General features: G+C 39.5%; 1 protein-coding gene and 1 long non-coding RNA gene across 4 annotated transcripts; both read right to left on the minus strand.

Annotated features, from left to right (window-relative positions):
• Nucleotides 1-6,244: 6,244 nt before the first annotated feature.
• Nucleotides 6,245-8,514, minus strand: LOC110225764 (uncharacterized protein At3g60930, chloroplastic-like). The gene is made up of 5 exons (XM_021015733.1): nucleotides 7,977-8,514; nucleotides 7,538-7,858; nucleotides 7,156-7,287; nucleotides 6,938-7,065; nucleotides 6,245-6,847 (listed from the first exon to the last, which is right to left on the minus strand). The coding sequence occupies exons 1-5, from the start codon at nucleotides 8,512-8,514 to the stop codon at nucleotides 6,245-6,247; spliced, it is 1,722 nt and encodes a 573-aa protein (XP_020871392.1).
• A 4,413-nt stretch (nucleotides 8,515-12,927) lies between these two features.
• Nucleotides 12,928-14,298, minus strand: LOC110225126. 3 transcript variants are annotated; one of them, XR_002329541.1, is made up of 3 exons: nucleotides 14,117-14,298; nucleotides 13,377-13,629; nucleotides 12,928-13,289 (listed from the first exon to the last, which is right to left on the minus strand). It is a non-coding gene; the product is annotated as an uncharacterized LOC110225126 (long non-coding RNA). The 3 variants fall into 3 exon arrangements; XR_002329539.1 differs by having other exon boundaries at nucleotides 12,928-13,302; XR_002329537.1 differs by having other exon boundaries at nucleotides 12,928-13,629; nucleotides 14,117-14,291.
• Between the last annotated feature and the right edge of the window lie 2,126 nt (nucleotides 14,299-16,424).

Raw genomic sequence — 16,424 nt, forward strand, 5'->3', positions numbered from 1 at the left:
CAAGGATTAACAGGACCTCATGACGATGCTCTTGTGATAACTTTAGATGTTGCGAACTTCGAAGTGACAAGGTGCCTAATTGATACTGGAAGCTCGGTAGATCTCATATTTCTAAGCACTTTGCAAAGAATGGGAATCAGTAAAGCCGAAATTATCGGTCCACCAGCACCATTGGTAGCTTTCACAAGTGACACATCTATGTCCTTAGGAAACATAAAACTACCAGTACTCGCCGTAGAGGTTCCAAAAATTGTAGAATTCATTGTTTTCGACCGTCCGGCCGCTTACAACATAATTCTCGGAACTCCGTGGATATACCAAATGAAGGCTATACCTTCAACTTATCACTAATGTGTGAAATTTCCGACTCCTGGAGGAATCGGAACCATTCGAGGAGATCAGGATACATCGCGTTCTTGCTACCTCATGGGACATCGTTTAAAGCTCAAATAGCAATTAATGATAAACGCGAAGCAAGAAAGCACCTCCCGTTACCCAAGTGGTCTCAGTTCGAATGAAGTTACCACATAAATTGAAATTGATTCCAAATCGGCACTACTTTAGATTCAGAAATCAAAGATCAAGGAAAATAAACGTACTTTTGCCTGGTCGGCAAAAGATTGCCTGGTCGGCAAAAGATATGCCCGGAATCGATTACCCATTTAAACGTCGATCGAAGAAAACTGGGTCTTGACCGAGCTCAAGCGGTCAATGAAGAAGTTGATAAGCTTTTGAAAATTGGTTCCATTAGAGAAGTAAAGTACCCGGACTGGTTAGCAAACCCCGTGGTAGTCAAAAAGAAGAACGGAAAGTGGAGAGTATGTGTCGATTTCACTGACATTAACAAAGCATGTCCAAAAGACAGTTTTCCTCTCCCTCATATCGATCGGCTCGTAGAATCAACGGCCGGAAATGAACTCTTAACATTCATGGATGCATTTTCTGGATATAATCAGATCATGATGAATCCCGAAGATGAAGAGAAAACATCCTTCATAACAGATAGAAGAATCTACTGTTATAAAGTTATGCCATTCGGTTTAAAAAATGCCGGGGCAACATACCAACGTTTAGTTAACAAAATGTTTGCAAAACATTTGGGCAAAACGATGGAAGTTTATATAGATGATATGCTCGTAAAATCTCTTAAGAAATCCGAGCACATCACTCATCTTGAACAATGTTTCAAAATTCTGAATGAGTTAGGAATGAAATTAAATCCAGCTAAATGTTCTTTTGGCGTGCCTTTCGGAGAATTCTAGGGGTACATAGTCACGGAAAGAGGAATAGAAGCAAATCTTAATCAGATTAACGCTTTCCTCACAATGCATTCGCCAAAAAACATTAAAGAGGTCCAACGATTGACGGGCAGAATTGCTGCATTGAATCGTTTCATCTCGAAGTCTACCGATAAATGTCTCCCTTATCAAATTTTAAAAGGAAACAAAAAATTTCGGTGGGATGATCAATGCGAAGCAGCATTTGGTCAACTCAAAACTTATCTGACAACACCACCGGTTCTCTCAAAACCTGAGTCAGATGAGAAAACTTTATCTTTACATTTCAGTTTCTAATCATTCTATAAGTGGGGTTTTAGTTCGAGAGGACCGAGGTGAACAAAAGCTGATTTTCTACATAAGTAAATCTCTTACTAGTCCAGAAATGAGATATACCATGATGGAAAAATTAGCTTTAGCAGTAGTCATATCTGCTAGAAAACTCAGACCTTATTTCCAATCTCATCCGATAGAAGTTTTAACTTCTCATCCACTTCGCTCAAATCTTCACGGTCCAAGTCAATCCGGTAGATTGGCGAAATGGGCAATCGAACTCAGTGAGTACGATATAGAATACAAAAGTCAAACTAGCGCAAAAGCACAAATTCTGGCTGATTTTCTAACCAAACTACCATTAGATGATGGAATCCTTATTGAAACGGACTCCACATAGAAATTACATGTAGATGGCTCTTCTTCTAAACAAGGATCCGGAATCGGTATTAGGCTCGAAACTCCGGCAAAGGAAATAATCGAACAATCATTTCGATTAATGTTCCCGGCTTCGAACAATGAAGCGGAATACGAAGCTCTCTTAGCAGGACTTCGGCTTGCTCTTGCAATTGGAGCAGAAAAAATAATAGCTTATTGTGATTCTCAGCTAGTTCTAAACCAGTTCGCTGGAGATTACGAAGCTAAGGCTCCTCGAATGGAAGCCTATCTTTCGGCTGTAAAAAAATTAGCCAGAAAATTCAAAGAATTCGAATTAGTTCGAATACCTCGAGAAGAAAACACTTCGGCAGACGCTTTAGCTGCCCTAGCTTCTACCTCAGATCCCAAGCTCAAGCGAGTTATTCCAGTTGAATGTATTTCTTCACGAAGTATTTCAGTTGAAGAAACAGGAAACGATAACATTTTGGAGGCCGAGCATATCGAAACTCCAAAATTAAGTTCCGGAAATGAAAATAGTACGCTTGTTATCACCAGATCACGAGTACGATGAACTTACTCCACCACTGGAACTTTCTAAAAGAAAGCCAAGAACAAAATTAAAGGATCAAGAGGTTCCCATTAAAGAACCATCTCGAACTGAACAGTCACTTCTAGGTGATGAAGAAGTTCAGGAGACAGTCGAAGATCCTGATATTCCTTCCGAACCTGAACCAAGGAAGTTTATACTCAAGGATAATACTTCCGCTAATGATTGGGGGGGCTAACTGGAGGGTACCCATCAAAAATTTTATTCTTAATGGAGAACTACCATCGAACAAGTGGCAAGCTCGCAAATTAAGAATCATCAGCGCTAAGTATTGCATAATTAAAGAGTTATTATACAAGCGAGGTGTCAGTGACCCTTATCTTTTATGTATTTTCGGGCCCGAAGTTGAAATAGTGACAAGCGAGGTCCACAAAGGGCTTTGTGGTAGTCATTCTTCGGGACGATCAATGGCTTTCAAAATCAAACGGTTATGATATTTTTGGCCAACTATGATTTCTGACTGCATCGATTACGCCAAACGGTGTAAAAAAGGCCAGATGCACGCTCCTCTTATTCACCAGCCATATGAATTTTTGTCATCTATATCCGCCCCATACCCTTTCATGAGATGGTCAATGGATATAGTTGGTCCGATGCATCGTTCAACACGAGGCGTCCAATACTTATTAGTTCTAATGGACTATTTAACCAAATGGATTGAAGCTGAAGCTTACATAAATATAAAAGACTCTGTGGTAAAGACATTCTTGTGGAAACACATTATTTGTCGCTATGGAGTTCCCTACGAAATTGTAACGGACAATGGTCCTCAATTCATTTCAAATGACTTTGAAGATTTTTGTTCCGCTTGGGGAATAAAACTTAGCTACTCAACGCCGAGGTATCCTCAAGGAAATGGGCAAGCGGAAGCTGCTAATAAAACCATTCTCAGCAATCTTAAAAAACGTTTGAGTGCTCGAAAAGGTGGGTGGTATGACGAGCTACAACCTGTGTTGTGGGCTTATCGAACAACCCCGAGGCGAGCAACGGGAGAGACTCCATTCTCATTAGTTTATGGGATGGAAGCAGTAGTCCCAGCCGAGCTGAATGTTCCTGGTTTACGCCGGAGCGAAGCTCCACTTAACGAGGAACTGAATTCTAAATTTTTAGAAGACGTTCTCGATACAATTGATGAAAGGCGAGACCAATCCCTTATTCGACTTCAGAACTATCAGCAGTTGACCGCTCGATACTATAACTCAAAGTTGAAAAACAGACCTTTAAATGGAGGAGACTTTGTTTTAAGGCGAGTGTTCGATAACACAAAAGAAGGAGCTGGAAAACTCGGTATTAACTGGAAAGGCCCTTATCAAATCACAGAAAAAGTCCGAAATGGTGTATACCGTTTACAAGACCTCGACGGTAATCCCGTTCAAAGGTCTTGGAACATCATCAACTTGAAAAAGTTTTATTGCTAAAATAAAAATATTTCGAACTACGATTTGGCTTGATCCTATTTTGGGTACGTAGGTAACTTGCTAAACACGAGTCCAGCTATAAAAATAAAAATATTATTCCAATCATGGAGTCATGTTTTTATCCTCGGGCATGAATATAAAATACGTTGCGAACAATGTAAAAAGAAATATTTCTAGCTAAGCAAAAACCAGATCTAGAAGGGTCTTGGATTACGGAATAGCTCTGCTCCTTGGCCTGCGAGGTCAACGATGCTCATCATGCAACCTGGCATGTTTCCGTACTCCTGGAGTCCTATCTGGATCCAATCGGAAGGATGGGCTTCTAGGCGATTAAGCTCGCGAGCAATATCGAGGCGACGCTTCTCTAGTTCCATTCTCCTCTTCCTAATCTCTTTTTTCTCATCTTCGAGCTCGTCGTGCTGAGTGATGAGCTGAAGAAATTAAAACGCATCGTTTAGCAATGACAAAAGTAGTCAAAAACACTGGGGAAAACAATACCTTGTTAATAAATTCCTCAGCCTTGACACGATCCTGAGCTGATAATCTCTCGATTAATACGATCAGAACCTGAATGATGGTTCCCCTCCTCAATATTCGTGACTCTTCCGGTTCGCCAGTTCCTCCCGTTTTTATAAACTCAATGTCTGGCGCTCTCGGAAGATCATCGTTTATCATTCTGAATGAGTCAGAAGGATTCTCCGAAAAATTACCTTCTTCGAACATTTTTGTAGAACTATTGTTGATAAAACTCAATGATAAACTACAAATACTCAACCACATTTAAGAGGGTTAATTGACGATTTCCCAAATCTGAAATTACTACTTTTATGGAAAATGTAATCGAGTTAATTGCTAATTATATTCCCTAGATTAATCGCATTAAATAAGATTGAAATAAATCGACAAATTTAAAGCAAAAGGGGAAATATAATTAATGTTGCTGGGCCGCAAGGCCAGTGGCATTTTACAAACAAAAATAAGAGGATGTTCAATCAAAAGTCTTCGCCCGATAATGATTCCAGCGAGGTGGAGGATCCCGAACAGCTTTCTGAGGATAATCCCTCGTCATAAGATAAATCGAGGGGACCAGAGAAATCATCGATAGCTTTCGTCTCCGGTTCTTCATTCTCTTCAGTCCTTAACATCGGAAATCTCTGAAACTCTGAAGAACATGAAACAAAAGAGGACCCATCGCTGGTTGCCAAGGATAGATGAGATAAATTATCCAGCATGCGGAGGAAACTTCGGAGACAAGTAGGAATTATGGCCACGATGTCTAAACCGTTCCTCTCCCATTCATGCGGTTCAGATTCCAGGCGAAGGATCTCTCTTTCCATCCTCTTTATGCGCTCATCAAGAGCACGGCGCCTCCTTCCGATTCTTTGTCTCTTATCACATAAAGCTTTATGTCTCCCGACGATCTAATTGAACAAACATTTTGTCAACTGTCTGAAAGAGAATATACAGTCTTCTGAAAAGACTAAAAATTAGAAAGGAGACCTTTTCCAGGAAGTCGTAACATTTGACCCTTTCTTTCCCCGTTCGGAAATGAAAAAACGTAGGGTGAATGACTCCCTTTGGAGAGAATCCGTTTTCGGATTCAAACAATGGATCCCCGTTCGAAGTTGTTATTCTTAAGCTTGAACTGAAAGAAGATAGCGGCTTATTTAAGTATTTTCTTATAATAAACTGAGAGTCTTTCAGAATTCTTTTGAAGGAGAAAGATGTTCGGATTCTTTTAAGAAAAAAATAATAATAATATATAGCGGGTCTGCTAGAGCAGACTTCGGTCCAATTAAAACATGGCCCAACACTTTCAAATCCATTTTTAGGCTATGATCGAAACCATTGCCTGGTCATTTTTATGGCAAAATTCTCATGAATTACAAAAATCTTATCCCTCGATAAGAAGCTTAAGCCGAGCTCCATCCTCGCTTCCGAGAGACAGAGGAAAAATAATTGTTAAGATTTTTTCTTTAAAAAAGGCAAGTGAGCATGATCAGCTCATCTCTCACAAATCATAAAACCTCTTTGGTGGGCTAGGACTTGCAAACCTAGAATCGCATCCAAACGTTTTACTTAAATAAAAAAAAATCATATGCAGGAGCATGTACATGATTGTGTTCAGTCACACTAATTAAACGAAACATTTCCGTCAAACGGAGTAGTCCTCATGGATTCAACAAAAGAATTTTCTAAGAGCGTTCCTCTACCTCTGGAGAACCCTCGCATGGCTGAGAACCTTCACCTACCTCGAATTGAGAAGGGGAATCTCCGAATACCAAAGAAAATTATTTCAGATCGAGAGTAGGACGGGAAGCCGAAGATAACTCGGATTCAACTACAGCGAGTTTGGCAGTAACTTCCCTCCTCTCATTCTCGAACGAAATTCTTACATTCTCTAGTCCCCCAATCAGGTCTAGATTACTCTTTAGTTCGGCTCGATTGGATTGAAGTTTAGTCCAGACTTCTTCGTCTTTGATAAACTTCATGATAGACTGAATAAGTTGCCTACCAAAGCCCTTCATCTGTTCTCGAGCGTTATGTTCGGCTTCGGCGATCTCGCGAGCCCTAGTCTTAGCTAAAAAGTCGGCCTTATGGCTCGCTTCTTCGGAAAAAGCTGTAGCCTCTTCTAACTCAGTCTTCAAGCGAAGGGCATTAGACCTCGCAGAATCTCTTTCAGCATTTGCAATTCTGAGGCGTTGCTCGTTAGCTGCCAAAGTCTTCTTCATATCCTCAAAGGACGACTCGAGGGTTTTCCCCTGCTCGAGTCGGTCAGACTGATTGACTAATTTAAGTTCATCGATCTCCTTCTTAGCCTTTGCGGTCTCTCTCATCGCTTGGTGAAGAAGATTCTCATAATGGAAGATCATTCTATTAGTCTCCGTAAACGCCTTCAAAGTAAAAAAAAATGTCATTCAGACAAAAAAATTTTACTTAATAAAAAAGGGGGTTATCATAGTAAAAATCTAAAAGTTCCGAACCTGAGATAGGTAGTAAGCTCGATTGACGTACATCTGACGGATTTCTGGCCTCCAAACTGAAAAAGGGGGAAGGGATGCCCCTCCCCTGGTTTGAAAGCTTCGGAAGATGTCTCCAATCTCTTCTCCGCCTACAAAACAAAGGAGAATAGTAGATTAATAAAATAGTTGCTGTCTGTAACAAGTCTTGCTAAGGCTCGCGTTCTAAAAAAAAAACTTACCAGTTTCAGAAATCGAAGCTGGTAAAGGGTTTTGAGTACTAACACTCAATCCTTGAGACGAAGGAAACTCCGGTTTCAATTCATCGATTTCTTCTGGAATTACTCTGTCACTCGGAAGAGGGAGCTCAGGGTCTAAAGGTTCCGAAGAAGGGAAAACAGAATGCAAAGGGCTAGGAGCTCGTAACAGAGAACTAAATCTAACGGTTTTGAGTTTCTCGTTCGATAAAGTATCTGAGAGCCTTCCTCTTTGTATAAGGAGAAGAAGTTACTTCTCTCTCTTTCTCTTATGGGGAAGGGCAAATAGCGGTAGCAACTAGAGGGTCGTTAGGAATCTCGGCTCCGTGAGAATGCACCGCAATTGACAGAGCTGCTTCTAAAGAACCGTCATCGACCAAGAGGGTCTTCCTGTGGCAGTTACCAACCCTGGAGATTGCGGCGATCCGTTTCTTTTTCCCAATTTCTGATAGTTGATCCTTAAGAGCCTTAGTTTCGAGAAGGATGTTTCTTTTATCGCGAGCATTCAGGCTCGAGACATCTTTCTCTTCAGAAGGAGGATCGAGGGGATGAGTTTGACCATCTTTGATAGCGAGCCCCGCATTATGAATACGTCGAAGGGTGAAGGAATTCCAATTTGTTTCACCCTCGGAAACGATTCGAAAGAAAGATAGGAAATCAACAGTTGGACGGGGAATAGTTTGGTTCCCTGAAATAAAACGTTGAGTTAAGAATTCTATTTCTTTCACACAACACAGTGAAAAATAGTAAAGGTTGGTTCTAACCAAGTTTAGACGACCAATTTGGGAGAAGAAGACTGGAAAGACCTTGGACAGAGTGAGGATTGACTCGGAAAAAGAACCAGTATTTCCTCCAAGGCCCATCATGCGAGGGCATTCCGTCGATCAGGTTACGGTCAAACATAGGATTCATAGAAAAAATACCCGCTGCTGTGGATTGACGGGCTCGAAATAGCCCTAAGATTTCGCTAGTGGTGAGAGAAAACCCTGCTTCTGCCAAAACAGTCAGGGTGCTCAGGACGTATCGGAGAAAGTTGGGAGCCACTTGGGGAAAAGCGATCCCCAGATGGAGAAGGTACAAAAGGAGAACTTCCGGTATGGGAAAAAATAAACCGCAACCTTTGAAATAGATTTCGTAAGCATAACAGTAACCTTCTCGCACTATTTCCGGAGACTCATTGGGTTTAGGAAGAGAGAATTCTATTTTCTGAGGAATGTTGCAGAGGCGACGAAGAGCGCCAAGGGAAGCATGGGTCGATTGAGACCTAAAATGCGGACCAAATTTATCTCCTCTTTGGGTGAAGACTTCGTTCTCTCTGGGAATTGGGATTCCTCTGACTATCATCTTCGTTGTCTCGAGACATAAACGGCTGGGGAAGACATTTTTTTACTAAAAGATTTTTCTTTCTCTGGTTTGGTAAAAGCTTTTAGGGGTGAATGTACGCTGTAAAAGTCGTCGTTCCATTTAACCCTATTTAGCGGAAAACCGCCTCTGAGATATTGGGAAGCGGGACAGTTTTCCCCGCAGTATTAATATAAAATTAGAAAATTAATAATGACGGTTGTCAGGGAAATCAAATCATCTGATTATCCGAGATCGGCGTAATAGCGTAAAACATGGAGAAATTCCAGAATATTAAAGATCTCGAGTCATTAATTGCTATTTACTTAAGTCTTCCAAGCCGAGCACTCGGCTCGCAAGACTTGGGGGGCTAAATGTTGGGGTTGGATCCCACTCATTTTCGGTAGGATCCACTTGGATCTGTCCACGTCATTATTACATAATAATCCTCTCGGAATTCAAGATATTTTATTGCTTGACCAGTTGGAAGTTCGATTCAGTTCACTAAAGAGTTCGATCTTTACTAGCATGGAGTTCGCTCTTATTCAACATACAGTTCGCATAGAGAAAGGCCGACGCGAGGAGAATATTGTTCGAGGCTCGTAGTAGCATCAAAGCACGGGAGTTCGGGGTCAGCAAGAAAGAGTTCGGAAAGCCCATGTGAAACCCAAGATAGTTCAAGTTCAAGCCGTTTCTGTAGTGACCCGTTCTCGGGCATGAAATTTGTCCGGACGGATCGCGTCCTGCACCAAGTGCCGGAGTCGAGCAAAAGTGAAAGTCTCTCGTGCTCGAAGGACTTGGACGAAAGTTAGGACTTTTTGGCGAGAAATAGTTAATAGTTCTCGAAGAAATGAGTTTGGTCAAAGGAAACTCGTTTTTGGATGGTCCGGTGAACGAATCACCGTGTGCGATAAATGGGGAATTTAATGGAGGTTATATGGTCGTAGGAAAAAGACTTATAATCGAACATTATGGAACCGGACTACGACTTGGCCATGCCGTGTGGGCGCACCGTGGCTAAGGACGACTTAGTACGTGGTTTAGATGATTCTTGGGATGGTCGAATCTAGAGAATGATTTGAAGGCATAAATTCCGAGAATCGAGGTAAAGGCGTCAGAAAAGTAATCATTTGTCGGAGAGAGAGACTCCACCTTTTTGACGAAATCGAGGCAATGATTAGTTCTGAGCCAATCGTTGAAGAGGAATATAACCAAGGGTGCAAGTTATCTCTTTTGGACAAAACGAGGTAATGATGGGCTTGGGACGCGCGAACACCAAGCCAATCGTGGAGAAGGAGTGTTGCCATGAGGTGGGCGACACGAACTTCGAGCCAATCGTGGAGGAAGAGTGTTGCCATGAGTTGGGCGACACGAACTACGACCCAATCACAAGGAAACGTGTTCCATAGTGTTGGGCAACGCGAACTCCAAGCCAATCGGTGAAAGAGTGTCTTTGTGGGTTTGAGTCACCCAAGACGCGACATGTGTCCGTCATGCGTCAAGTTCCGTCCCCTATAAATAGTACCAAGGCTTTGGAGCTTAAGTCATTCACCATAAGTTAGAGAGAAATCGTGAGAGAAAGAGAGAGCTCTCGGAAATCTCCGGTGAAGTGACGGCCGCTCCCGAAGCTGACGGTAGAGGTGGACGACGAAGTTCTGGACGACGAATTTCCGGAAGAAGTACCAGACTAGAAGTTCCCGATTAGAGTAGTTATTCCGCTGAGACATCACGATCATCCGATCCGCGTAATCACAGTGAGTTCCGAAGCATGTGTGGTGGCACATGATTTACTTTGCGTGCTTGCTTGTTGGTTGTGTACTCGTTGATGTTGTTGTTGATTGATCGTAGAATTGATAAGGATTATCATTCATGTCATGTATGCTTGATGCTTTAAGTACGCTTCGTCGTAGCTTAGTTGCATGCATATAGAGTTTGTGGTGTTCGAGTACGCTTCCCTTTTTTTGTTGGACTCGGAGAGACTCGTTCGCACCCAAAGGGCCGAGTGGTTGCATGACGATGCAACGGGGATTGCCCGTCGTGGAAGGCCCACGTGGTACATCGCTTGTAGACTTGGTGGCTACTCGCGGATTGTTCACTTGATTCGATGGGAAGGATCGTTCAGATGGCCATAGGATTTTTGTTGTTGTTGTTATCATTTACCCGTGCATGCATCATATAGCATAACTGTTGCATTTGATACTTGTTGATTATTGATTGCTTGATTGCTTGATTGCTTGTTGCTTGACTAACGTTTATTGTTTTGGATTGGGTTGTTTAGCTTCCGAGATTAGGCGCCGAACTCATTGAGTACTTGTATTCATGATTCCACCATTTTTGTTGCAGGAAACCTTAGAGGGAAAAGCCGTAGAGGGTCGTTGGGACAATAGGATCTTGGTGTAGATTGTTGGGTAGAAATGTAAAGGCTACTATTGTGTATTATGTATTGTGAAATGGGATCCCCGGAAACCTTACACTACAGGAAATGTGGGTATTAGCGGCCGATAAACGCTATTATTCATCTACCATAGCGTTTCCTTAAGCGCTCTGACATCGCCTGTTATAGAAAGTCGGACACTATAGATAGCGGACTTTGCGAATGCTATAGTTAATTAAACTATGATAGCGTTTATGACGTTGCTATTATTAATATTTATAATAAGGTGTAATAATCGTTATGATTTTGTTTCGCCCTGGGCGTTCGGTTATCTCGGGTTAATCGGATCGGTTTATTCGGTTTATTGGTTTATTCTGTTTTACAAAATTCTGCCGAATTGTTCAGTTCGGGTCGGTTCGATCTTCCCGTCGGATGAAGCTTCCTACTCGCCGCCATAATGAGATCTGCTCACGTTCGATGAAGCTTGTTACTTGCCAGCTACAAAGAGAACAGTCCTCAACCGGATCTGTCGCCTACCATCTTCATCTTCAACTAAAATAAGAAAAGCAAAATAAAAGAATTATAAATCGATTCTCTCAGATTATCAAACCAATAAACAATTGTTAGATTCAGTTGAACAAATAAACAATTTTATTTCAATTTTTGTTTATAAGAACCCATGGAAATTATAAGTACCTTCGACAGACCATTCTTCTTCTTCGTCTTCTTCTTTGGTTCTCTCAGATTCGAGTCGGAGATGGCAATGAATTTTGTTAATCCTGCCAAAGGCAAATCTAAGACACCGGATTTAACCCTAAAAGCCTAACCGACGCAACCGGAGAAATGTTCTCGTTGTCACCACCCTCAGATGCGAGATCTGCCGCTAGATATCCATCACGGAGATGACCGGACATGTAAAACCCAAATACACAATTGAAATCCGCCTTGAGCCACCGTACTCTAACAGCTCGGAATCAATAAAAGTAGCAACCGTGAGCCACATGTGAAGAAACTGTAAGCAAACGTTTGGTTTTCTCATAAGAATGTAAGAGTTGAAAACTTGAAGGATACGAAGAAAAGAAGAAAAAGGAGAAGTTTTAACCAAAAAGAAAAAAAGCCTTTGTTGGGCGATGAACTGATGAGATTTTCTTAAACATGCAGCCGCCAAAGCCTTTGAAAGGCTGAGATCTCGCCACATCAGCAATCCGAGTGAAACATTATGATTGGCTTATTTTGTTTATAGGCATAAAAATGTGTTTTTACTATTTATATAATTTTTTAAAAATTATATGTTGACTAATTAATATGTTTATGAGTTATTTACATGATTATATAATTTTTTCGCAATTTAAAAAAAATATTTTGCAACATTTTTAGAAATTTGAAGGTAACACATATGATTGCCTTAGAATACATGTACACTAATCTTCTTATTGTGTAAATCATATTGTTGAAACACATTAATGATGTTATAATTAATAAAATGATAGAATTCATTTATTTTATAATAGTATACTTTATATCATTAATATTAGCTACTATTTAAAACACTAAACCCTAAACCCTAAACCCTAAACCCTAAACTATTTTTAAAAATGAAATTTATTTATGTTATTATTTGTTATAATTAATATTATTACTATTTCAAACAAATATAATCAAAAAACCTAAACCATACATTTCATACCCTAAACCCTATACCCTAAACCCTAAACTCTATACCCTAAACTCTTTAAAATTATAACTTTGTTATTATTTTTGTAATTATTAATATTATAATTAAATATTTATGTCTTTTTGAGATATTTGGTTATATTTATTTATATTTCTTTTTTTTTTTAACTTTTCTTTTACAAAATTCAAAAATCATTTAAAAAATCTTTAAAAATATTTAAAATCATTTAACTTGAAATCTAAAGTACATGCCTTAAAATAATGAATTCAATTTTTCCAATTAAAATGTTTTAAGTATGTGTTTTTGTGTTTAATATATTTTTGCCAAGGAGTTCAGAAACTAACTGCTACAGAAAATACAACAAATATAGAATTTGGATTCACATGTCCCCTTCAGCTCTTTCTCTTTGGCTGCATTGTTGTTTCTACGCTAATATATCAAAAAAGAGATTCAAAAATACAACTTTAAGCATATATAGAGAGAGAGTGAGAGAAACGGTTCCGATCCGGATCAAATTGATATTTAAAAAGCCTAAAATTGAGGTTTTTCAGATATTCAAAGATACAAACCAAGATCCTAGACAAGCCTTATAATCTATGATGCACGATATATAGCCATCAACTCAGTCACCAGCTGCTTGTCATCGTGATTCTTCACATATCTCTTTAAGAATACCAGATTGTTACATACTAAGACATATGTTATCGAAGTGAGTTTTGCAGGATTACCCTGAAATGAACAACTAAAAGCAAATCACTGTTTCTTGTTTCCATGTAAAAATCAAAATGAAAGTAAGAGAATAGGGGAGTAACATACAGGATGACACATACTTCATCTTCCTTTAGCTCTCCGGTGGGATCTACTGTGCCCATGAGATAGTATGATTCGGTCACAGGAAGACTTCATGCTTTGAGATCATTCTTCTCTGTATTTACGAGAATAGACAGATGATTCTTCAAGTGTGGTTCGTCAAGGGGGATACCAACCAAGATCATGTTTGCAGCGTTCATGTCATCCATTTCCCCATAATTGATGGCAGCTGCACATGCAAATTTACTTCTTAAAAGATCTATCAAGAGTCACATCTTAAATTATATAACTCAGTAGTAAATTATCTTTCTTACAAGGAACCAAAAAGCTTGGAGTTTTAAGACAATTTACTACGACTTTATCACTATTCTGATAATAAGTTCAAAGGATCACACACTCAAATAAATATGACATTCACTCACATGCATCAACACACTAGAAAGAAAGTAAAGAAACAAAGAGTAATAGTCACACTTCACTAAACTCTCTCTAGTTTATAGCCTGATCTACAAACACAATTATCAAATCCATAATTTAACACTACGATTTGAAACAAACGAATCAAAATTTAAAAAGTGTAATCAACTGATCATCAATATACCCTCAGCAACAATATCAGTTCCATTCCAAGCAAAGATGTTGTAAATCAGTTGTTCATCAGAGTCCTAAAGAGTTATGCACATATTAGTAATATAATTGATATTGATAGTTTAAACAATGGCAATATTAATAATTTAGATATATACCATGTTATGCTCAGTTGGAGAGTTGTTGTCTGATTCCCCGACAACAACTTCATCTTTTGAAAACCAATCCAATATCTTACACTTAATTCCTCCTTTGTTTGTGTTTGATACATTAGATTGAGCATCCAAATCAGCACCAGATAGCTACCAAGAGGAAAAATAATTGGTTACAAACTATTATGACCATTGTGATAAACAAATGTGAAACTTAAAACATGCTCACTTGGGAGGAAGTCCCATGACTATCTCTGTAAATAATTTGATTTCCTTTCTTGTTATTTTTGATTTGTTTTGGTTGTGTTTGTAGTTCTCAGGAATGGAGAAACAATCTGGAGGTAGAGTAAAAATTCAAAAATTTTACTCTACCAAGGACCTTGTGATCGAGTATATGAGCCCAGTGGAGTCCAAAAATTTGAAAATCTTTTGTTTCACCTGGAGACTCCGCCATCGAGTAGAAGGCTCGAATATTTGTAGTTTTGCTCACAAAAAAATTCCAATTCATCACCACATACTCAATCACAAGGAGATCAAGCACCAGGTTGAGCATGGAGCTGAAGCAGCTGATGAGCAACAACAAGGCCCCAACATTCCATGGGAATACACCAGAGAGGAGATGGACGACTACATCTCCAGGACCTTCAACTGAGGTACCACACCCAACCATTATTGTAAATACCATTTTCTGCTTTTGTTTTTATATTGTCTCTCTTGAAATCTCCTTAAGATTTTTACTACACAAGGGACTGTGTAGTTTAAGTTTGGGGGAGAATTCAAGACGTATTTAACATGTTTTCTTTGAGTCTTGTTTTCAAATTTTGTCATCTAAAGCATAGAAAAAACCAAAAAATTTGAAAATTTTCTGAAAATGTATTCCACAAAAACAGAGTGTTCATCTAGTTGCATCACATTTAGGATCGAGTCTAGTATGTTTCATATAGGATTGTTGCATATGCATAGGGGATTATGATGAAATAGCCTTGTAAGCATGCTGGTTCAGTAGATAGACTCAGTGCCCTCGTTGCTAGTTGTCTGATGCGTAGTCAATGAAATTGAAGTAAAACTGCACCATGTCTTGAATGCTCTACTCGATCACACTGTCATGATTTGATACCATTTCCTATCAATTTGAACCTGAATCTGATTTACAATTATCATGTCTTAGCATCAAATTTGAACTCATGGATACCATATACATACTTGGGTTTTCTTTCAACTTTTCACCATCCTTGCTAACCCAAGTAGCTGCTTCCATCATAGGAGCAGTTTCCCTAGACCTTAACCAAACCTCTCTTTTAAAAGCCATGTAATATCTCGTGTGTGACTGTGAGGCCTAATTCAGGATTGAGCTTGGTAGAAAGTGTTAGGTTTGAACCGACAAGAGTAGTGTCTCATGTAGTTCTAGTTCACGTTTTCTGGACTAGATAGGACTAGGTGGGAGTCTATTTTTGGGTGGGGATCGAGTATATGAGTAAAAGAAGGAAAAGGTTGATGTTTTTAGGAGAAGGAAGTTGAGAAACAAGTTACTCTAGTAATGGGTTTTGAGGAACTAAAAGTCGAATAGATAGGCTCTGTAACAAAAGAAAGCAAAAATTTAGAAAAGTCTTTATCATAAGAAGATAACAAGAGCCATAGTTGTCAAAGAAAAACCAAACCCACTAGATCCATCGAGTAAAAGAAAACTTCTCCTTAAAACAAAGTCAGAGAAAAAGAAAGAGTGATTTGATCAAAGATAAAAAATGCCTTGAGTGCAAAGGGTAGAACTAGGATCATCATCTGGGCTTGGGGGTAGTACCATCTGCTGGTGTAAACACGGTTTATGTTATTGGGTAGATGAGATACTATTCTTGTATGCATAGGTTGGGTCTTACCTTTAGCATTCTCCTAAAGCTCAGTCCATTTCTTTTGAGAGTCCCCTGTTACTAAACTTGAACCACCTTAAAGGGACTGTCTTTGTCTCCTGACCTTCACCTTAAGCCAAATGAGTTCATTGATGGTGCATTGCTTGATTCACGTTCTGAAACTAATGAATGTTAAAGGGATTGGTCGATTTGAAAGCATGTGTAGGTCGAGTATAAGAGTCGGATTGAACTATAACAAGGCATGGCTAACGTTTTTGAGTAGAGATCGATCATATCGCATCCTAGAACTACCAACTTGGACCTTGATTTTATCTATTCTACCTGATGCTTTGGTTCTGAATCCCCACCTTCAAACCTCTCCTTCATCTTATGCTTACTTGTCTGCTTGAGGGTAAGCAAAGACTAAGTTTGGGGGTGTTGATATGTCTATAATTTGCATGTTTTATACA

Source organism: Arabidopsis lyrata (assembly GCF_000004255.2).
Source record: "Arabidopsis lyrata subsp. lyrata unplaced genomic scaffold ARALYscaffold_8, whole genome shotgun sequence".
NCBI classification, from domain to species: Eukaryota; Viridiplantae; Streptophyta; class Magnoliopsida; order Brassicales; family Brassicaceae; genus Arabidopsis; species Arabidopsis lyrata.

What these genes read in the sequence shown, in the direction of transcription:
- LOC110225764 (XM_021015733.1), bottom strand. Translation starts at nt 8,514, where the DNA reads ATGATAGTCAGAGGAATCCCAATTCCCAGAGAGAACGAAGTCTTCACC. An exon ending in GACCCTCTTGGTCGATGACG is followed by an intron (nt 7,288 to 7,537) that starts GTTCTTTAGAAG and finishes CGGAACCTTTAG; the next exon opens with ACCCTGAGCTCCCTCTTCCG. An exon ending in AGCTTCGATTTCTGAAACTG is followed by an intron (nt 7,066 to 7,155) that starts GTAAGTTTTTTT and finishes TTTGTTTTGTAG; the next exon opens with GCGGAGAAGAGATTGGAGAC.